This window comes from Microtus oregoni, unplaced genomic scaffold (genome assembly GCF_018167655.1).
Source record: "Microtus oregoni isolate MIOR12 unplaced genomic scaffold, Mior012 000033F_ref0000390, whole genome shotgun sequence".
NCBI lineage: Eukaryota > Metazoa > Chordata > Mammalia > Rodentia > Cricetidae > Microtus > Microtus oregoni.
Genome location: NW_024543092.1, coordinates 6,914,818 through 6,937,539, shown reverse-complemented (window position 1 = coordinate 6,937,539; position 22,722 = coordinate 6,914,818). Strand labels below are relative to the sequence as shown.

General features: G+C 38.2%; 1 protein-coding gene across 5 annotated transcripts in view; it reads right to left on the bottom strand.

Annotated features, from left to right (window-relative positions):
• Stxbp5 (syntaxin binding protein 5) overlaps positions 1-22,722 on the bottom strand; it is a 137,576-nt gene that overhangs the window by 49,507 nt on the left and 65,347 nt on the right. For all 5 annotated transcript variants that reach the window (XM_041680450.1, XM_041680449.1, XM_041680451.1 and 2 more), the window contains exons 10-14: positions 11,037-11,191; positions 9,851-9,923; positions 4,402-4,549; positions 4,114-4,181; positions 3,804-3,844 (exon numbers count right to left, since the gene is read on the bottom strand). In XM_041680450.1, coding sequence (XP_041536384.1) covers positions 3,804-3,844; positions 4,114-4,181; positions 4,402-4,549; positions 9,851-9,923; positions 11,037-11,191 — 485 coding nt within the window. The remainder of the gene's footprint in view (positions 1-3,803; positions 3,845-4,113; positions 4,182-4,401; positions 4,550-9,850; positions 9,924-11,036; positions 11,192-22,722) is intronic.

Here is a 22,722-nt window from a genome sequence, read left to right as displayed (position 1 = left end):
CAGCCGGCAGAAACTGCATATTAATATCTTATTTATGACACACTTGAAAGTTCTAAGAAAAACAAGAAGAAATAGTACTCAAATGACAAGAAATAAATTATCAAACAAGGGAAGAAATCAATGAACAAGAAACAAACAAACCCAATACAAAGAATCAAGGAAACAAAGATTTGGATATTTGAGAATATCAACAAACTTCTAGCCAAATAAAAAAAAAGACACAGAGAGAAGATCCAAATTAATAAAATTAGATGTCAAAATGGAGGAATTACTGAGGAAATTTAAGAGAGAATTTTAAGGACATAAGTTAAAAATCTCTTCTCCATCAACCTAAAATACCTTAAAGAATTGATGAATTTCTAGATACATATGATCCACTAAAATTAAAATGAAATAAATGATTTATACAGATTCATAATCCATAGAGAAACTGAAGCAGTATTAAAAGATTCTCAACCAAAAAAAGCCTGGGCACAGATGGTTCAGTTCAGTATTCTAATGACCTTCAAAGAGGAGCTAATGCCATTACTACTCAGATTATTCCACTAGATAGAAACTGAAGAAATACTTCCCCGTTTGTTTTACAAAGCCATTATTACTCTCATACCAAAACCATATAAAGACCCGACAACAGAAAAAAAGACCAACACTCCTTTCAAACATATATTCAAAAAATGTCAATAAAATATTTCGAAGCTGAATACAAGAACACATCAAAAAATGATTATCCACCATGAACAAACTGGCTTCATTCCAGAGATGCAGCAATGGCTCAACTAGATTAACAAGTAATCCACCACATAAACAAGACTAGAAGACAAAACTGCACAATCATTTTATTAGATGGAGATAAGTTTTTTGACCAAACCTTTCATGATAAAAGTCCTGGAGAGACTCAGAATAATGGAACAAACCTCAGCACAATAAAGTCAATGTACAGCAAGCCTATAGCCAACATCATTCTAAATGTAGAAAAACTCAAAGCAATTCCGCTAAAATCAGAAACAAGACAAGGATATTCTTTTCATAGCTATTCAATATAATCCTCGAAGTCTTGATCACAGTAAGACACCTGAAGGAGAGCATAAAGAGATGTGCACAGGAAAGGGAAAGTAAAGGCATCTTTATTTTCAGACATATTGTTTTATACACAACAGACCCTAAAAACCCCACCAGGAAACTTCTATAAATACTTCAACAAAGTATCAGGATACAAAATTCACACACACACACACACACACACACACACACACAGCTGTCCTATACACAAATGACAGACAGTGAAGAAATCAGGGAAACAGTATCTTTCACAATCACCTCAAAACAAGCAAACAGAAAACACCCAAAACAAAACAAAAAAAAACTTGGAATAGCTCTAACCAAACAAGTGAAAGACTTGAATAATAGAAAGTGTAAGATACTGAAGAATAAAGTTGAAGACAATATCAGAATATGGAAAGACCTCCCATGCTCATGGGTCAGGAAGATTAATATTGTGAAAATGGCTATCATACCAAAAGCTATCTAGATTCAATGTAATTCCCATCAAAATTCTCAGAATTCTTCACAGTATTTGGAATAAATAAATAAACAGACAAAAACCTCAAAAACCAAAAACAAGAAAATTTCTACATTTTATGTAGAAACATAAAATGCTCAGGATAACTAAAATAATTCTATTTTGTTGGTTGTTATTGTTGTTGTTTGTTTTTTCAAACAGGGTCTGTCTATACAGTCCTAGCTGTTCTGGAACTCAAAACCAAGCTGGTCTACAGAGGTGTACATGCCTCTGCTTCTGGAAAGCTGGAACTCAAAACATAGATGGCCACTACCTGGATTAAAATAATTTGGAATAATAAGAGAACTCCTAGGTACCACCACCATTGATTTCACACTGTATAGTGGAGCTATAGTAATAAAAACAGCATGGTATTGCCATAAAAAGCAGACATGTTGACAAGAAATAAAATAAAAGATTAAGATATAAGTCCGCACACCTACAGATACTTTACAAAGAAGTCAAAGTTGTACACTGGAGAAAAGACAGCAACTTCAACAAATGGTGCTGGTCAAAGTACATAGTTACACGTAGAAGAATGAAAATAGATCCATATCTATTATCCAGCACAAAACTCAACTCCCATAGAAGGCAGGCAGTTATGAAGGGGCAAGGATGGGAGGAGAAGAATTTCCAAGGAAAAGAAACTATCACCGAGCTATAAACTCTGTGACCTACAGCGACTGCCTGCAAAGCACACTGGTGCAATAGTGGCACAAAGAGCTGGAAAGGAATCAACCACTTTTTTTTTTTTAATTGGATTTAAGCCTACTTGATGACATAGAGCCCATACCCAACACTGCTAAACTGGTCAAGAACCCGAGACTGGCTAGGACACGGGCCCAGGGAAGGAGATACTACTGCTCTACTGGTGAGGTGACACAGGAAGAAGGTGACTCAGAATGACACGCTGTTTCACCCATATGCCAGCGCTGTGCCCATCTCTGATCAGAGACGCTTCTTCCTGCATTAGATGGTGATTAACAAAGAGACCCACAATTGGACGATGTGTTGAGTGAAAGACTTTAGCACTTAGCCCTAGAGGTGAGGGCTGTCTCAAATCTTTCCTCTCAAGGCTTAAGGTGCTAATGCACACATGAACTCACGGAGACTATGACAGCAAACATAATTGCTGCACAGGTTCAAACCAGACAAAGTCCCAGCGTGGAGAAGGAAAGCAGACACAAAATCCAACCCTCACCAAAAGTTATTCCCAACTGTTACATGCTGGGAAAGAGAAAAGCAGTATTCTCCAGTAGTGACATAAACCATGCTCCAGGGTAGGCCCAGGAATATTTGGCCAATATAAAATGACTCCATTGTGTGTGTGCGTGTGTGCGTGCGCGCGTGGGGGTGCTTTTTGTTTTGGAATTTTTTTGTTATGATTTTATTACTTTCTAAAATTTTTGGAGAGGCGGCATGAAGTTTTAGATGCATGGGGAGGCAGGAAGGATCTGGGCAGAGCTGAGGGAGGGTAAAGAATATAACCAAAATATAATATGAAAAAAATCTGTCAAATCTTTAAAAACCAAATATAACAGCTAATTATCATGTTATGAAAAAAGCCTATATTTACCTAAATCATATTTTCATTTCTCTATCTATTTTCCAGCATACTATATATTCAGACATTTCCACCATTACAAAGGATTTAGATAGCCTGAAGAAAAACTTCAAAAGGAAACTGGAGCAAAATCTTTACTGTAAAATATGGAAAATGTATTTATTCCCTGAAATGACATTCTCTATATAAACTTTCTCCCAAAAGACACCAGTATTATCAAACATTCCTATAAAGCACCAGCTCTCCTGAGTTAGGTGATTTCCATAAATGCTTGCTATAAATGGTCTCCAATCTCTAAAGGTGTCTCTTCCCTCTTTATTACTATCTAATCACAAGGTCTGTTCATAAGACAATATAATCTCTTGTGATAGTAGTTTAGAACTGGATAGAAGCATTATCTAATTTGAAATATATTTTCATGTCTATTTTTGACTTTTAAAGAGGCGTTCTGATGATAGTTGAAGAGATTGGAACACTGTTGAGAATTATTATTTGGCTTACTAATAACATTAACATATCTGGATTCTTCAAAATTCTGAACTCACATATTTGATAATTCTATATTGAGCTGATAATCTAGTACTTTCAAGTCTAATGCTGTTTGTACAATTATTGAAATCAATATGTATAAGGGCAAAGGCAATGAAACATGACCAACAGTTAAATATTCAAAGCACTTACTTGCAGAAGCATCCCAGAACTTAACTGACCCATCAGCATGCCTAGGACCAAGAAAGGAGAGGAGAATGTGATGAAAAAGGAAAAAACCGACACAAAAAAGCAGTTACATTGTTACTTGTCAGCACACTCATTCACAAGGACGAGTGAAAGTAGGAACCGCTGGGAGTAGCTCATCTCACCAGTAACTTGCTTTTCATTATACTGTAACACTGAGGGAAGCTTTACTTACCAAATGAGTTAAAATTCAAACTGTCCTAAGAAGCATATTAGCAATTAGTTACTTAATTGGCAAAAATATACTTTCACTTACCCTGTAATAATTATTTCTGGGTAACTTTGAGCACCCAAGCCCCAATTACCTCCATTGATGGGCCATTCCTATAAAAAAAAAACATTGGAAATTGTCTTCAAAATATATATTCTAGATAGTAGATATGTAGCATACAATGTATAGGAATATTATATAGGTATGAACATAGTACACATAATTTACTCCTAAAAATAATATCCCAAAAAGCTAACAGTGTTCCCAATACCTCAAGGTGAGAAATTTAAAATAATACTATGTTACATTAAACAGTGAACTCAGATTTGGTACCTTTTTGCTGTAGCCTTGACGTTTCTGTCTAGCTCCAACAGAATAAAGTGCAGGAATGAGGTCCACAGGACAATCAGCAAAATATTCACAACATGTAACAGGGGACTCGTGTATGCTCAAAGGGTAGGGATTCTCAAATATGGGGTATCTTTAACAATAGGAATAGGAAAAAGAAAACCATTACACATTGTAATCTGTGACAATGTAACACAACCATGAAGACATTACTACACATTCTACTAAGATTATACTGATTTACTTTATGTAAGTATGAAAAAACATTTAAGAGTTTTATTACAGAAGATGATCTTTTATCACCAATAAACAGAAAAACAATGGTTATACCTATATATCACTACTACACACAAAAATGCATGCTACATATGTATTTGTCTTATTGCTTCTTACACCCAACTATGGTACATTTTCCTGAAAAAAAAAAAAGGCTTAATGTGTCAGCTAGGCAGTAGCTGAGGCAGGACTCAAACAGCTTAAAACAACAGACATCACAGATCAAATTCCTCACCTTCTGCCGCACACCTCACATCAATTTCAATTCTCTTTCTTCTCCATCAATGTGATACCTCTTCCAATATCAGACCCAGAAAGCTGTTTTGTTTTAAACATGAATGTAAGTCGCTGAACTGAGAGAGAGTAACCGCAGAGCATGTCTCTGGGTCTATCGAGGCCATCTCCAGAGAGGGCTAATTAAAGGTGGAAGACTCACTCTGATGGGTTAGGGTCAATACAGGTCCCCTGCTCTCTGGTGGCGGGGAGCTTGTGAGCCTAACAACTCTGCTTAGGCCTTCCTTCCTGCAATGGTAAATTGCTGCCAGCACCAATGTGAGCCCACAGCAAGCGGCCAAACCCTCTCAAACACTGATGGAGAAATAAAGACTTTCTCTCTGAAGAGTTTTCTCTCAGGCAGCTTGAGACACTGCCAAAAAGCTAACACATTTTAGTTCAGTAAAAGTCTAAATTATAACTCTACTTTTCATAGTTTTTAAGATATGAAGCCAGGAACACTAAAGTTGGCCATGAGGTTCCCTTGTTTTCTGGTTATGTAATTAATTTATCAAGATAAGCAAAAAAAATGCTTCAGTCATGAAGTTAGAGTAAAATTCTGTCTAGACACATAGTAATGTGTCTAAAACTAAAAGCACAGCAATGTCGCTTAGAATGTCATTAGTTTCTTTAAAATATCTGGAAAAAAACCTAGGCACTAGCTGACATAATTAAAAAGTAAAAAATGAGTAGTAATATATATTAGATTTATTAATATTACTTCTAATAATACTAAATAAGTGATAGTTCAGGGAAAAAAACCTTTATAAACTATAAAATGAGCCCAATTACCTCCACATTTACCCCTAAACAAAAGATGATAGACAGACAAAAAGAGCAGTGATAAAAAATAGCTTTTTATTTCTTCATCATAAACCTTTCTGTTAGCTCTAAGGACCTAGTATGTTACATATTTAACTGACAGTTCTGCAAACATAAAGCATCTTATCCCATGTGATTTGAGTTAATATTTTTCTTGACTTAATATCGCAGTACAGAGCATATGCAACAAATTCTGCTATTAAAACAACTTACCTAATAGATGAAAATGAAGAAAAGTACATTAATAACATTTTTCTAGAACTGTCATATAGAATTATTTTTCAAATGGTCTGTTATTTTTTAAAACAAATAAAACTTAAAAAATATTGCTATAAGTAACAGATAACTACTGTGAAATGCAGTCAGCATTGTCTTAAAAAATCACCAGGTAAACAGCACCACACCCACACATTAGATTTCCAGCCTTGGTACTGTCCACATCTACAGAAGCCTCTACTTGGGAAGACGTCCCAAGCACTGTGGATGTTTGAAGTATATTTGTCTTTTATCCACTAGATGCCAGTAGCATGCCACCCAATAAAATGTCTATCCAGAAACAGTCAAATAGTTCCGGGGGGGGGGGGCAAAATCCCCTTGGCCCAGGGGTGACTGTGAATGATGGATGCAAACTCCAAGGAAGCTATGCTCAATGATTACTTTTCAGGAGAAAATAAGTAATATAGTAGTTCCATTCATAGCTCAGAGAATATCACTGTATATCACAGTGTATGAATATAGCAAATATTAGAAGCTGTTACAAAGAACTGAGATGGAGTCTAGGGATTTACAGATCAGACAGGCATGTCTGTAATTTAGGAAAGTCATAACGCATATGGTGAAAATTGTGTGGATTCTAACCACAGTGAAACAAGCAAAGAGTCCCAGCTGCCAGAAACTGTGTAGGGGAAGATATGAAACATAAGGTATGTTAACCATCAAGCTGTTGCATTATTCATAATAGCCAGAACCTGGAAACAACCTAGATACCCTTCACCTGAAGAATGAATAAAGAAAATACTGTACATTTATACAATGGAGTACTACACAGCAGTAAAAAACAATGACATCAAGAAATTTTCAGGCAAATCCATCCTGAGTTAGGTACCCCAGACCCAGAAAGACAAATATGGTATGTACTCATTCATAAGTGGATTTTAGATGTAAAGAAAAAGATAACCAGGCTACAAACCATAACCCCTGAGTAGGTAGGTAACAAGAAGGACACTAAGAGAGAAATGCATGGATGTCTCTAGGAGGGGAAATAGGTAACATTTCCTGATTAAATTGAGCACACTGGGTGGGGGATGGGAGTAAAGGGTACTGCGGAGGCAGTTGAGTTGGGGGAGGAACAGAGGGAGAGCAAGGAAAAGAGATCTCTTGATAGAGGGAGCCACTATAGGGTTAGGGAGAAACCTGTTGCTAGAGAAACTCCCAGCAATCCACAAGGATGACCCCAGCTAAGACTCCAAGCAATAATAGAGAGGGTGACTGAACTGGCCTTCCCCTGTAATCATATTGATGACCACCCTAATTGTCATCATAGAATCTTCATCCAGTAACTGATGGAAGCAAATGCAGAGATCCACAGCTAAGCATTGGGCCGAATCCAGTCAAAGAGAGGGAGGAGGGATTATATGAACAAAGGGTGAAGAACATGATGGGGAAACACACAGAGACAGCTGACCTGAGCTAGCAGTGCTCACTGACTCTGCACTGACAACTGGGGATCCTGCCTAGGACCTAATTAAGCCCTCTGAATGTGGGTGACAGTTCTGTTGCTTGGGCAGTCTGTGGGGCCATTGGCAGTGGGACCAGGATTTATCCCTGGTGCATGACCTGGCTTTTTGGAGTTCATTCCCTAAGAAGAGATACCTTACTCAGCCTAGATACAGGGGGAAGGATTTTGGTCTTGTGTCAACTTGATATGCTAGACTTTGTAGACCCCCCATGGGAGGCCTTATCCTTTCTGAGGAGTGGATGAGGGGTTGTGTTAGAGGAAGGTGGGGGACAGCAGTGGGAGGAGGGGAAGGAAGGGGAACTATAGTTGGTATGTAAAATAAAAAAAAAATTTAAATAAAAAATTTTTTAAAAATAAAGAAAAAAAATCAAGCAGCTGGCCAGTCAGTGGTGGTACACACACACCTTCAATCCCACTACTAGGGAGGCAGGTGAATGTCAGTGAGTCAAGGCCAGCCTGGTCTGCAGAGCGAGTTCCAGGACAGGCTCCAAAGTTACACAGAGAAACTCTGTCTCAAAAATATATAAGGTGTTATCCCATAAATTAAGGCCACTATGGGGAGACAGGAAGAGAGCAGGTGAGAAACACCACCACGGTCTTTTTATATCAGCAGGCAGAGAAGGTAAAACAAGAATAGCAAACAAAGGTTTAACTTAGAGTAATAAGGATCATGGCGTAAGTCACAGCTAAGCTGACAGGGACCTGCACCCATCGCAACAGACTGAACGGAGGGAACAAGGCTAAAGAGTTCATCAGAGAGACACTGAGATGGCCCATTTTGGACAGGCTTGTTGTGTATGGCTTTAGCATGAAGCTGAAATGTAAGAAATTCTAGAAACTTTGAGTTAAGCATCACCCTTCCCGTCGCAGGGTCATTGACCCATGGAGAAGCTGAACTGGTGCCTACACAGAGCCCTCACCTCTCTGTGCTAAAGCCTTTGGTATGGGAAGGTACTCTGCAGGCTACCAAAGGGAAACCATAAACAGCAACCAGCCACAAAACCCTCTGGTCTACAATCGGTCTTGCCTGTGAACCACACAAGGGCAGTGGTGGCAAATGGGTTGGGAATAACCAATCAGCATCTAATTGAACTGAAGGACCACACTGCACAAAGTGGAACTCATACTCGGTATTGAGACCACATAGCCCAAGGACCTAGTGTAAAATCAAATAATGCTAGTCTATAAAAAAGTAGCAATAAAATTATTCTTAGTGACATTCTTATGTATTCATAGAAGAGTGTCTTGCTTAGCCATCATCAGAGAAGCTTCCTCCTGCAGCAGGTGGGAAGAAACACAGAGACCCACAGGCAGACACTATGCAGAAAATGAGAGACCTCACCTAGCCCTCAATGGGTTGTCTCCACCAAGTTCCTCCCCTCATGTCTCAGGGAACCCAAGGGAAGAAGAGGCAGAAAGTGTTAAAGAGCCCGAGGGAATGCAGGACACTAAGGAAACAGGCTCTCTAAACCAACATGACTAATGCACACACGGAGGGGGAGGGGCAGGCACATAAGGCTTGCGCAGCTCTACACCACATGAGGTCCCAGAGCTGCAAGGGAAATGGACACAGGCGTCCACCACTAACACAGAAGCCATCACCAGTTATGAATACCTGCAAATGACTCGATGGCCTCAAAAAACAAGCTCATCAGTATATCTGTCTCATAATGACGTGTTGAGGTTTTCTTTTTTGGTCTTTGTTCTATTCTATTGTTTGTGTCTATTAATTTTAACTTATTTTATTTATATTTTATTTGTATATTTTCTCTCTTTTTACCCTTCAGGTCTTGTGTGAATAAACTACAGCTTTCAGTTAGTGTTCTATATGGGATTCGTGAGTATGTGAGGAAGTGGGTCACTTTCTTCTGCCTTCTCTTGGGTTCTTATCCTTCTGTTTGTTTTGTACAATTACAATGTGTTGTTAGATTTTGTTTTATCTTATTATATTTATTATTTCCCTTAAATTAAAAGATCTTTTATTTTTTAATTAGAGACAGAAAGGGAGAGGATCTGGATGGGAGATGAAGAGGGGAGAAAGTGAGAGCAGAGGGAGGAGAAACTGTAATCAGGATATATTAACACAGGGGGTAACATCTATTTTCAATAAAAGGAAAATAAGAAACAAAAATCTATTAGATTCATTATAATAAATAAATTTAAGATTATAGAAATGTGGATCTGGAGCACTGAAAAGAGATCATGTATGTAAATATGAAGTTTTCAAAGGAAAGTAATAGCTAATGACATGCTAAAAGATCCTATAGGTTTTAATCCCCCCGACACACACACATAGTAATAGAATTGCTCACCCAGTGTTCTTACCCATTTTGTGCAAGGTCTATCAGTACTAAATCCTTTTCCAGAAGAACAACCACAGCATACGGTTCTTGAAAATCTAAAATATGAGAGTAATGAATGACCAGTTGGTTGCTTTACAGACATAAGAGGGCAGTCACAGATAATGGGCATTTCTGGCTTCTTTTCCTTATTCCAATTTCCGAGTGTTTAGCATTCTGATGAGCCCAGGATAGTTCATACAATTTATATTTCTTGGATGAGATACATTTACAAAATAATCCATTCAAAATTCTTGCACATATGAGTAAAACAAGAACATCAAAGAAACTTCTGTGACATTACTTATTTCAGGAATGTGGCAAAGACATCAAAACCACAATTTAATCCTGACTAATTCCATTATGGACTCTCAGATAAACTGATAGAGCTCTGTTATCTTTTTCAAATGTTAATATGTGTCCCTTAGTCACTATAAAATGTATTCATTACATCTTTAAACTTCAGAGATCCAAATGAAATGAAAAGATACACATTTGAGTTCATTCTCTGCGTTAACTTGTCTATGCTTCGGTGCTAGTCTAGATGCTGACCAGTACTAGTCTAGATGCTGACCAGTACTAGTCTAGATGCTGACCAGTACTAGTCTAGATGCTGACCGTCATGAAGGAAACTTTTAGAAATGACTAACATTTGATCTGGTAAACTGAAGAAAGTGTTTTCTCTGAATGGCTGGGCTGGCTGGCCTAAACCTATCAGGTGAAGGCCTTAAAGGAAAAGGCAGCTTTCCTTCAAAGACATACTTCTGGGTGAGGTTTAAACCCACAATTCCTCCCCAAGGTTCCCGAACCATGACTTGAACTCACTCTGGAATTTTTAGACTGTTATTCACCCCCAACCAAGTCCTTCATATACACACACAAACCTATATCGTCTCCATTTCTCTGGAGAAATATAGCTAATAGGATGCACTACTGTGCCACAAAATTGAAAATACTTAATAGGGGCAGTGTCTACTTTAGGAAGGTATTTAATATTAATGTACAATACAGACGAGATAAAGTATATTGAAAAAAAAGAGATGAAATAAAATCGGCCATGTTATGACAGAAGGAAATCTTCCCTTAAAGCATTAGGACATTAGTATGTGGAAACTACTTAAGACAGCATATGTCTTTTTTGAATATTAATATTTATGAAGAGTGACTCTTACCGTTTGGGTATGGTGTTTCACAGAGGGTGAGAAAGTCAACAATTGAATAGTCCATTTCCAGCACAGCTGTGCTTTTTCCGTGCATCACTGTTAAGCAAGGCCTTCTTCCCACAGTGTCATATGACAAGCCCCCCGACAAAATAATGAAAGGTTCCCTGGAAACAGAAACAATACCATGGATCACAGATGTTAGAGTGGACACTACCTTTTCTGCTGTATCATCCAGTTATTCAGTGACATTATCATCTAAAAATTTATATAGCACGTAATGGAAGAATTCTATGTGGAATTTTTAATGTGATTAAGCTCAAACATAGTTTGCTGAAGATTAAACTACAATAAAAATGAGCATGATCCACATGACTCCTTAACCTCCTCCTGGTTCTTATTTTGTTTCCTATGGACAGTTGCCATAAAGTTTTCTCTAAACTTCTGTGCAGTTTCTACCTTAGTCCTAATAAGGCTTCTCAACAAATGCTCCCCAGAAAGTTTTATGGCTTCAGATAGCTGCGGTACATAACATACTGCCCTTTCAAGGATGCATCAAGAATTGGACTAGCTACAAACCACTCAACAACTGGGAAAAGAGTCACTCAAAAATTTTCCTATAGGCCTTAATGTTTCCTAGCACAGCTGCGAGGGCTGCGGCTTGCCTTTTTAATACTTATGTTCCCAGAACCACAACATGGGACACCTATCCTCACTCCCCATATTGGTCATGATAAAACTAAATGATTGATCTAGTGTCTGGAACCTAGACCTATACTTTAAAAGCTGCACCTATATATCTTTTCATATATCACAATATGGGTATATTTCTTTATATTTGCCTTAACTTGATATTTGTTTGTATGAAGTTATTTAATATGTGGCAGGCAAATCATTCAAAAATCATCTACGTGCTTTTTAAAAATCTCTTCGTTTATACATTCAATGAAAGGCGTATCTGTGGGAAAGTACGCATGAGTGCAGGTCCCTGAGGAGGCCAGAATAGAATGCCATATTCCCTGGAGCTGGAGTGACAGGCAGTGTGAGCTTCCTGATGTGGATGATGGGAACCAAACCTGTGCTCTCTAAAGAGCATGCTCATCGGGATCTCCAGCCCCTCATTTACAATGCTTTAGTTTTAAAGAAAAACGTTTACATTAAGGTTGGAATATTTCTTTTTCATGGTGGAATCCTACTTTCTTCACATGTGTGGGATTTCTAAGTCTTCACATCTACCATACGCAGCATGTAACGACACGTAATGGTAACAGGGCCAGGTCTGGAGCTCAAGCACCAGCATTTACCTCTGCATGCTGGATTCCACATCCATGACACAAAGACATACCTAACCCGCAGATAACTCTATAATCAAGAAATTCCTTGTCCACAGAACCCTAAGAGCTACCCATTATAATTATTGATGTCAGCAGATCATTATGATTGTCCACTGTGATATTTCCCTTTTGGGGCATGCACCAAAATACATACACGAATAATAAAAATAAAAATTTTAAATTATTTTATAGTAAACAACAATAAATTTTACTGAGATTTAGTTAGTTAGATAAGCAGTTAGTTAGATACCTTATAAATAAATATAAGTATTGGGGCAAATAATTAATTTTTTCTTAGTTATATACCTATTTAAAGTATAGAAAATGTGGGGAAATAAAAAATATATGTGTATGTTTGTGTGTTTATGTTCCTATGTACGATAATATTGTAAAAATATACCCTCATGTATCCTACCTTCCTGTTGCTTTATTTTCCTATAGTTCTTATGATTTAAAATGAATTTATTTTGCTCATGGTCTGTTCCATCAAAATATAGCTTCCATGAAGCCTTTTTAACTATGTTGCTCTATCTACAACAGTGTCTTGAACAGTGTCCACAACACTAGAAAAATGTTATACTGTCCTTCAAATGAATTAATAAACAAAGTCTATGCTTCATCACCATTTTAACCTATTATTTATATTCATCATTAATATGATCTAGATAATATTATTTTTCTGGATAAATTCCAAAACTCAAATTTCAAAGATTTATCTTGAGTAAAACCACGCTCCCACAGCCATTGTTTCAAACCCTAATCACTGTATAGTTATAATCGTGGTAAGCAGATACTATTTAATTTTTTTGTACTTCCTATCACATAAAATGAATAAAATCAAATTTATCTTTATTTATCTCACCGCTACTTTGCCTCTCCTATAACTTACAACTAAATTGAAAATATTTAAAAAGTTCACTGGTTAATAACTATTCCTTAAATGTCTACAGAGTGGGATTGCTGGGTGGTTTTATAAGTGTTATTCAAGGCTGTTAGGTAAGTATTTATTTACATGCAACCAATTTCAAAAACCAAACAAACAATGACATCAGCGCCGGCACTATGAGCAGAGGACAGCTGAGCTACATCACAATGTGTACAGCTACCCTTAGTCCAATGAGCTACGCGATCAGTTCACAACCTTAAATAACACTGTGGCAATTAGTTGGGACTATCCTCATTAGACAAGTGACTTTTTTTTGTTTTGTGGCTTTGCAGGATCTATTTCTTTCCTGAAGGCAGAAGGAAAAGAATGGTGGGAATTAAAAAAAAAAAAACAAAAACAAAAAAAAACAAAAACACCAGTTGAAGGGAATGCCGACTGACTCATCACTCAGTCATTTTCTATTTCCCTGTACGCTTGCTAAAGCTAACAGCAATACCTTTTCATGTCACATGCTGTTTCTCTATTTGTAGTGTGGCTACGATGAAACTCATAGTAAGTTCATTATACCCTAAGCTTAAGTGAAAATATTAACACTTTACCAGGATAAATTAGTTAAATATAACGACAAGTTTCAAGGATTTAACTCTACATACCAAAATCTGTAAAATTTCAAAGTTGTACCTGGCATTTGAGCCAGGTCTAATGAGCTAGATTATTTATAGGTAACATATGAATTATGGAGGTGAAGAAGATTTGATCTTTCTTAAATGAAAAGGCTAGGCTTTCTGATGTCATGTGGAGTCCTAGAGGTGACATAATTTTATTCTATGACTTTCAGAACAATGTTAGCTCAGTCTCCAAATGGCATCAGATGTCAACCAGACCCTAATTTAGAAGCTCCCTATGTCCCTTTGCAAGTCTTCTATTTGTTTAAGAAGCTAAGCCCATCATTTGGTGCACATGCTTTCTTCATTTTATGAACCTCTCCAACCCAGCCTTGAGGTAGCTTTAGGGTAAGCTGTGTTCCAGTCAGAAGCCGTCCTCACCAAATGAACCAACTTCAGGTGTCCACAAAGACTCACCTACTGCAGTTCCATGAGAACACCTGTTCACTGACTCAAATATTTTTGAGTATTTGTGTTTTGGGGGATAAACAAGTGTTCTCACATCCAGTCTAGCCACACAGTTTCCATCCTGAAGAAATCAATAGAGTGGAGAGATGGGCTGGCTGAAGCTGTCAGGCCAAGCCACTAAGGTGGTGACAGATGAGATGAGGCCAGAATGAAAAGAGACCAGCTGTTCAGAGTAGTAGTTTGGTGGGGAGAAGGAAGTACACACTGTCTATTAAAAATGACCAATGAAGACTGGGGAGACGTCTCAGAAGTTAAGGACACTGGCTGCCCTTCCAGAGGACTTCGGTTCAGTTGCTAACACCCATATGGCAACTTAAAACCAGCTGTAACTCCAGTTTCAGGAGATTGTGGGCACAGGCTCACTTACACACATCCAGGTGAACCACTCACACACAAAGAAAAGAAAAACAAATAGGGAAATTGCATAGATCAGGAGACAGTTTAGTCTGAGGAAACAAAGGGCCATAACAACAGTCAAGGTGTTCATGGTAACAGGATGCAGGGTTCTGATCCTGCAAACACTGTGCACTCTGTTGGTGTCTATGGAATTAGCCACCAACTTTCCAAGTCACAATTCCTTGGGCTGTGGCCTTTATATAATATTTGGAAGGTTATTCACTTTATTTGGTCAAATCCTGTTTTAAAACAGCTCAGCCAATATTTCTACTGCCCCAGAAGCCTTTCTTTATTTATCCACACAACAGGCAGTCTTCTCCGGCATGTTCCTAAGAACCTTCCTCACACTTCTTTCTGCCTTAATTGCCAGAGTTTATCTATTTTCCTTCTGTAATCTCTGATATTAGAGATCCTGCCCTAGGTCACAAATACATGAATAAATTTAAAATGGTTTTGTGAAAGGCATTTTGACAATGACTAAAGGATAACCTTACTTTGACAGGAACCCCAGTGCTCTCATTACTGGCCTGAGGCATGACTCCGTGGACTTATACACCAGAGTGAAGAAGGCACAGGACACAGAGGCCTCCAGTGAGCCTCCACATGCCTCGTCCTAAAAGCCAAGACCAACACTCACACTAAAGCTGCAGAAACTCGAGTAATTAGAGTCAAGCAGTACATGACTCTTTGCCTTAAAACATACTAAAGAAGAACACAAGCACTGACTGCCTATCCCTACACCTGCTTCTCACTGTCGGTGTCTCCACTCCTTCCCCCTGCCAATTCCTTCACTGTGGTTCCAACTTGCTCTGATTTCAGACAGCCTGCTGGGATTAATCATCTAGCTACTACTGAATAAACATTTAAGAATAGTTTACTTAAATGATAAACTATTAAAAGTAATTAAAATAAAAGTAAATAAGCAATCATCAAATTATCAGTTTAAACTATAAACTGTTACTGATAATTTTTATTTAATTATAAGCTACTAAGGATAATTTTAAGTATGCACACAATGTAAAGCAGAGCCACTTGCTATGCCACCACAGTCCAGGTACCTGATGTCACTACAGCAGAACTACAAGCTGTCCTCGTGGGCTTCAGTGGAAACACTAGAGGATAGGCGCACAATGGTACGCCTAACCTTATCATTCATTAATCAGACATGAAATGCCACATTGTCAATTCTGTCATGGTCCACATTACTAATCGCATGCATTACTAATCTTTGAAATCATCAGTACTTGATTGCAAATGGAAAGCATGATTTTACTTCAGAGAGAACAAAACAGTCTCTAGTGCAAATTATTAATATTTAACCTGGATGGTCTGGTGGAAATGCCCTGATATTTTGAATCAAAAAAGTGATGTTTACATGTGACAATAGTAAATAGATTTGTGAATAAATATGAGCGATGGCTTTGATAAGTGACTGTGGTCCCATCCATTCATTCTTTCAGACATGACATTTACTCTGTATTAGTGTAGACTGTAAATACTGAGGTTTGGTTTTGTTTAAGACAGGTACTTGAGAGAATTTTCTGAGTCCTAGCAGACGCTGAATATAGATTTTTGAACAACATTGGAACTATTAACACTTTGCAGATTTTCAAACAAACCAAATGTGTATTACATAGAAATGAACAGAGGTGGGAGATTATGGTTTTAAAGGGGTATCTTTGGTCTTAAAACCAACAAGGGCAAACTTGTGCCTGTTGAGCTTGGTTGTCAACTCGAAAGGACTTAAAATCATCTCTGGGTGATAACATCTTAAGATAAACCTCTGGGTGTGGCTGGAAGAGTGTTTGCAGTGAGGCTGAACTGTGACAGGAAGCTCACCTTGCCTGTGGCTCACCCGTCTGTAGGTGCTGGTTCTGGAGTGGGAAACAGCACGGCCTGGGCAAAGCATGACCACTGATGGCTCTGCTTCCTGCTGGTGCAGAGATATCACCACTATTTTATGGCCCTACTGCCTCAGGCTGAGCTGCCCTCACGGTCAGGATCCCTGCCAAGATGGACTGCATAGCCTCGTGATGTCAGCCCAGATAAGCCCCTCCTCCTGGCGCTGTTTCTATCAGATATTCTGTCAAAGCGACAAGTAGCCAATGCAATGTGTGAAGTATTTGTTTTGCTGGAGAGACACAGCACACAAAAATCCCCATGGTATTTAAGAATGTCTTCTCTATGTCTGCACTTCCGCTTCACTCTGATTCTTTCCCGAAATCTTCATTTTTATACTTTGCAGTTTCAATAGCCCTTTCTTTTCTTCATTATTTGTATTTTAATTTACCATGAGAATCTCCAGTTCCATCCATTCTCCTGACATTTGGCATAATTCTTTATGGGCAAATATAATTCTGTTTTCATTCTTTATGGGCAAATATAATTCTGTTATATATAAATTCCACATCTTCACTCATCTGTTGATGAACCTCTCGGCACGTTCCATAATGTAACTATTGTGAGCTCTAGTGATAAACACAGGTGTTCAACTATGTTAAATACTTTTCTCTGATTTGTTTCATTTTGTTCTCTGACAGTCACACACACACTATAATATTCTGAATACTCTTCCTCCATGTTCTTTTTTTTTTTTTTTTTTTTTTGGGTTTCCCGAGACAGGGTTTCTCTGTAGCTTTGGAGTCTGTCCTAGAACTTGTAAACCATGCTGGCCTCAAAGTCAGAGGGCTGAGATGAAAGGAATGCACTAGCACAGCCTGGTTCCCTCCTCTCTCCTATCTATCCAAGTCCCTTTCCTAGATGCATGGCTTTTGTTCCCATTTAGTTTAACCATCTGTGCGAGCACAGGATTGAGCCCGAGTGAGGCAACGGGCAGAAGGCAATGGCTTACCTCCCTGTTTCTATCAGTGATAAACAGTTTAGTGATGAGACACAGGGGCCCCCTTTACTCTTCCTCCATACATGCTTAACTATAGACAGATTTACTCTTATGCAGACATACAGGCATGCACAGGCTGTGTGTTCATGACTCCAATGGCTATGTCTTGCCAGGAGACAGGGATTCACTGTGTAGTCCAACCAGCCAGAAACTCAGTATGTAGAAATGGATGGTCTCAAATGTGCAGTGATTTTCCTGTCTCTATTGTCCAAGTTATAGAAGCATAAGTATATGCCTAGTGCAAGTTATCTCTATGGTATATTGATTTATCATTCTTTGGATATATATCCCAAAGTGGTATACAGTTGAGTATTTGGTACTGATTTCCAGTTTATATTCTAGTCATATAAGTCTACATCCACATTAAGCATACAAGAGACCCTTTCCCACATCCCTGTCAATATCTGTTGTTATAAATATCTTAGTAATAGCCATTCTGACTGGGGCAAGATGGAGCCTCAAAACAGTTTGAATTATATTTCTCTGATGAGTAGAAATGGTGAACACTTTTTCAGTAAATATTGGTTATTTATGTTTCTTCTTCTGAGAAGTATCTACTCAATTCAAATGCTCACTTTTGATGGAATGACATGGGTTTTCAATATTTTATTAAAATTTTATTAATCGGGGGCTGGAGAGATGGCTCAGCGCTTAAGAGGACTGACTCTTCTTCCAGAGGTCCTGAGTTCAGTTCCCAGCAACCACATGGTGGCTCACAACCATCTACAATGAGATCTGGTGCCCTCTTCAGGGGTGCATGTAGACATGCAGGCAGAGTATTGTATTAATATTGTATTAATATTAATATTTATTTAATATTTATTTATTTAACAAATAAATAAAAAACAAAAAAAATTATTTGACTATTTTGTGTGTCCATCTATGTAGTAATATGAGCGGCCGGGCTGCGTCCCCAGCACCCCGGCCACCTGCTAGCTTATGCCCCGAAATAATTACACGGACACTGTATTCTTTTAAACATTGCTTAGCCCATTATATCTAGCCTCTTCTCGGCTAACTCTCGCACCTGGACTAGCCCATTTCTAATAAAGTGTGTAGCACCGAGGAAGCTTACCGGGAAGATTCTAGCCTACGTCCATCCTGGGCCGGAGCTTGATCGCATCTGCCCGGGAGAGGGGAGCATGGCGTCTCTGAGCTCACATCTACTCATGTATGTGTTTGAGCATATATGCCATGGCATGCACGGGAAGTCAGAGAACAACTGGTCGGAGTTAGCTTTTTCCTTCTACCATGTGGGGCATGGGAACTGAACTCAATTCATCAAAGTTAGTGCCGGTGCTTTAAATGGCTGAGCCTTAAACAGATGAGGTTTGAATGGCCTGCTATTGCTATTTCTTGACCCCTTCCTGTTCCCCCTCCTCCTCCTCCTCCTTTTTTATTATTTCAATGATCCGACTTCTCCTTTGTACCTTGAAGTTAGTGTCTCATGTGCAAAACCAGTGTTTGGGAACTGGATTCAAAGGGCTCCAAGCTGACAGGGAGTCATTCTTTCTGTACGTGTTCCTTTTTCTAAACTCCAACAACATCTGATCCATTTTGGTACTGGTTAAATGTACCTCCATAGTTTAATAAGTGTCCATTTTGGTAAAGCTTTAACCAATAAATTTTCCAAAGGGATTAAAAATGGTGGTTTGTAAATTAAGAGTTAATGTCTGATATCAATTTTAACAGTAAAAAAACTAACAAACAGATAAAGAGGTAAGTTTTAAAGTGTGCATATGTGAGGAACATGGAAAATGCAGCTCTTGAAATTGCTAGAGGGAGACCTGGGGAAAGACCCAAACTTGGGCATATATTATATAACTAGTATATGAAATATTCTAATGTTAAAAACAGCAATCAATCTAAAAGATAGCTTTCTATCCATATATCAGAAAATACAGTAACAGACTCCCCCTCATAAAACGAAGACTTAACAAAAGCAGCAAGCAGTCTGATGTGACTCCAGGAGAAGTCACACTGCAAGCATAAAGCTTCCAAATTAGTGAGCAGAGTACTGGATTTGAAAAAAGTGTCAGTTCAAGGCTTCCATTACTTATACTAATTCAGAGGCTTCCTGTCTTTTTCTTACCATGACCCATTCTAAGAAGGGCAGTTTTCTTTGTGATTCAGTATATAAATGTATGATGTGAACCAGAGTATCAGGAATTAACGTCAACCACTAAAGGCACACACTCTGTTACTTCCTATTCTCCTTTACCAATTAAAAACAACCAACACAATTCCTTTCACAGCCCATAATGGGATCACCATTATCTGATGTTTAAAAATACTTTTTAATCACTGCAGCAATTCAGTGTTTCTCAGCTGAGGTGATTATTAACTTAAGGACAAATATTAGTTCCTGAGTGACAAAAATCACTCGGGCTTGCCACTTGTTCATCTACTTTGGACAATATGAAAAACTGCATTCTGGATGTTTGTCGGAAGTATTAAATATTACTTGGAGACAGTATTAAGTGAGGTATAAGATAGGGTTAAGTGAAGAGCATGCTAGAACATTCTAACATTTTTTGCTGACAGTTATATGAGGTGGTCCTTATTAAGGGTCCCACTTTAAACATAATGAAACAGGCACAGAAAGCTAGCTGGTACCCCAATTGAGCAATGAGAGCAGCGGAGGCAGGATGCATACCTAGTGGTCTTTTTATATACACCCCACACCTCCGTGCTGATGATGGATATGTATTCACCACAGAACTCTCCACCTCTCTTTTTCAAAGAAATAACTTCAGTGGGTCTCATTAGCATTTGACTCCTGAATTTTTAAAGATTAAAAGGGGGGGGGGGACTTGTACGTATGTACCTATGTCTGTGTGCAGGCCAAAAGATGGTGTCAGAGCCCCTGGACATTATGAACCAGCACTTAAGACACATGACTGCTGGGTACCAAACCAAAGTCCTATCTGTAAGAGCTGTAGGTGCTCTTAACTGCTCAGCTATCTTTCTAGGCCCTTGCTCTTGCTTTTAATAAGAATCGGCTGCTTAATGAATAGTGCCATATTTAAATAAACTACTAATTGAATAAATTATTTCTTAATCTGTACTATCACTAACTTCATTGCATCAAAAGAAGAATTCATGTTTTCTAGATTTCATAGCAATATCAAGAGTCCATATATAGCTATACTTTATATATACCTACCTGTATCACCCATACCTATTGGTATTTGTATCCTAACTCTTCACATTCAGCAACACTATGCTAGGATCTGGACAAACAGACAGAGGCTGGGGATGCATCTCAGCAACAGAGAACTTACTTAGTATACATAAGGTCCTAGCTTCTCTCCTTAACACAGGGCTGTAGGATAGGTGGGGCTTTAAACTGACATAGCTGTGTTTCATGCCTCATGCTTCAATGACGTTTAATACTTGAAGAGGATCCAAGCATTCAATAAGTAACTTTGTTACTAATGGCATGTGTAAGTCCTAGAATGGAAAACTGCATCTCTCAAGAGCATATTTCTGGAGACCCTAAGCCAGCCAAGGAGGCCATTATTCTAAAAAGAGAAACATGCTGAGATAGAGGGAACAGAGAAGGGTCCTCACCCCTAGAAAGACTTCTAGGTGAGGAGAAGAACGTGACCAGGACCCCTGCATGTGCAATGACAGCTCTCTCGAAAGCCTCAGAGTTTGCCAACAGGAAATGAAACTGCACACTTGCTATGACAGCACCAAATGATGCTCTAGGCGGGCAGGGGTGGGTTCTTACACTAGCGAATCTAAGACGAAAGTTGTGGAGCACAGCAAAATAAAAACTTCCTTATTCAATTTCCTATCCAGGGGGAAAAAAAGAAATTTAAGGAGACAGTTAAAATGCTATCCTACTGCTCGTATTAGATAATTTAAATAATTGCCTACGTTTTTAAATTTTTCCTTTCAAATCTGTGACAGGAAAGCAGCGCTGCCATCTTGAGTAAGGGGACTGAAGCAGCGGCATTGTCATGAGAAGGAGCAGGTGCGGGCACAGAGGATGGTGGCCTGGGCTTGCTCCTTGGTTTGCAACATTTAAAGAACTCACTGTATGATGCATATAAATCCAGACTTTTGTCTGGGCTGTTTCCTTTGTTTATCTTCTGCTACTGTTGCTTTTGCTATTCCTTTTTTTTTTCCTAGTTTAATCTTTCGTAACAGGACAAATGTGACAAATGCGGATGAACTGAAGGTTTCCTAGGAAAAAGGTGCATGTGTCTACATGGGCAGCTCACTAACTCATCAGTCACCCATGGTACATGGATGTACAAACAAGAACATCCCAGCAAAAAGAAATCAGATAACTGTGCCACAGATTATACAGTGAGGACCAAGGTCAAATAAGCAATGTTCTGCCTCTTGGAATTCATTCAACTTATTATCTGTTTCTACATCAATTCTAGCAATGCACTCCTACTAGATCTCACAGGAAGGTAGGAATGATGAAAAAATAAATAAGAGCAATCTTTTCTTCTTTTCCAAAAAAAGTCAGGGACTTTTCTCCCAGGAAGACAGAGCAAAGCTGAGTCAGGAGGCCAGGTTGAAAGGGACAGAGGGCAGTTCTCACACCTTGTTCATAACCTGGAATATGTAAATGGGCCAGCAGCACCAGAATTTCCTGCACATTGAATTAAAACTGACTTCTGGACCTCAATGCACAGTTTTCTGATTCAATTTGAGAACCCTGTCCTATATTATGTAGATTCCCACTCTTTATTAAACACAAATAATAATAACTAGAATAAAAATTTATAAACAAACCCTCTTCCTTTGGAAATTAAAGAGATACAGAATTTTCATAGAAACACTTTAAAAAATTTTTCTATGTATATTAGGTGTACACATTCAGTAGAGCTTTTGATACATAAAATTAAGACATTTAGATTGTGCGAACTGTCTAATTTGTATAACTATTTCATATGAACATCAGCATTGTAATATAATTAATAATCTTTTTAAAGTATAAGTTGCATTCATTTCTATAACTCAAATATTATGAAATTTGATTTCTGATATATGACTTTTAGTTAACACATGTAGGGTAGATTAAATC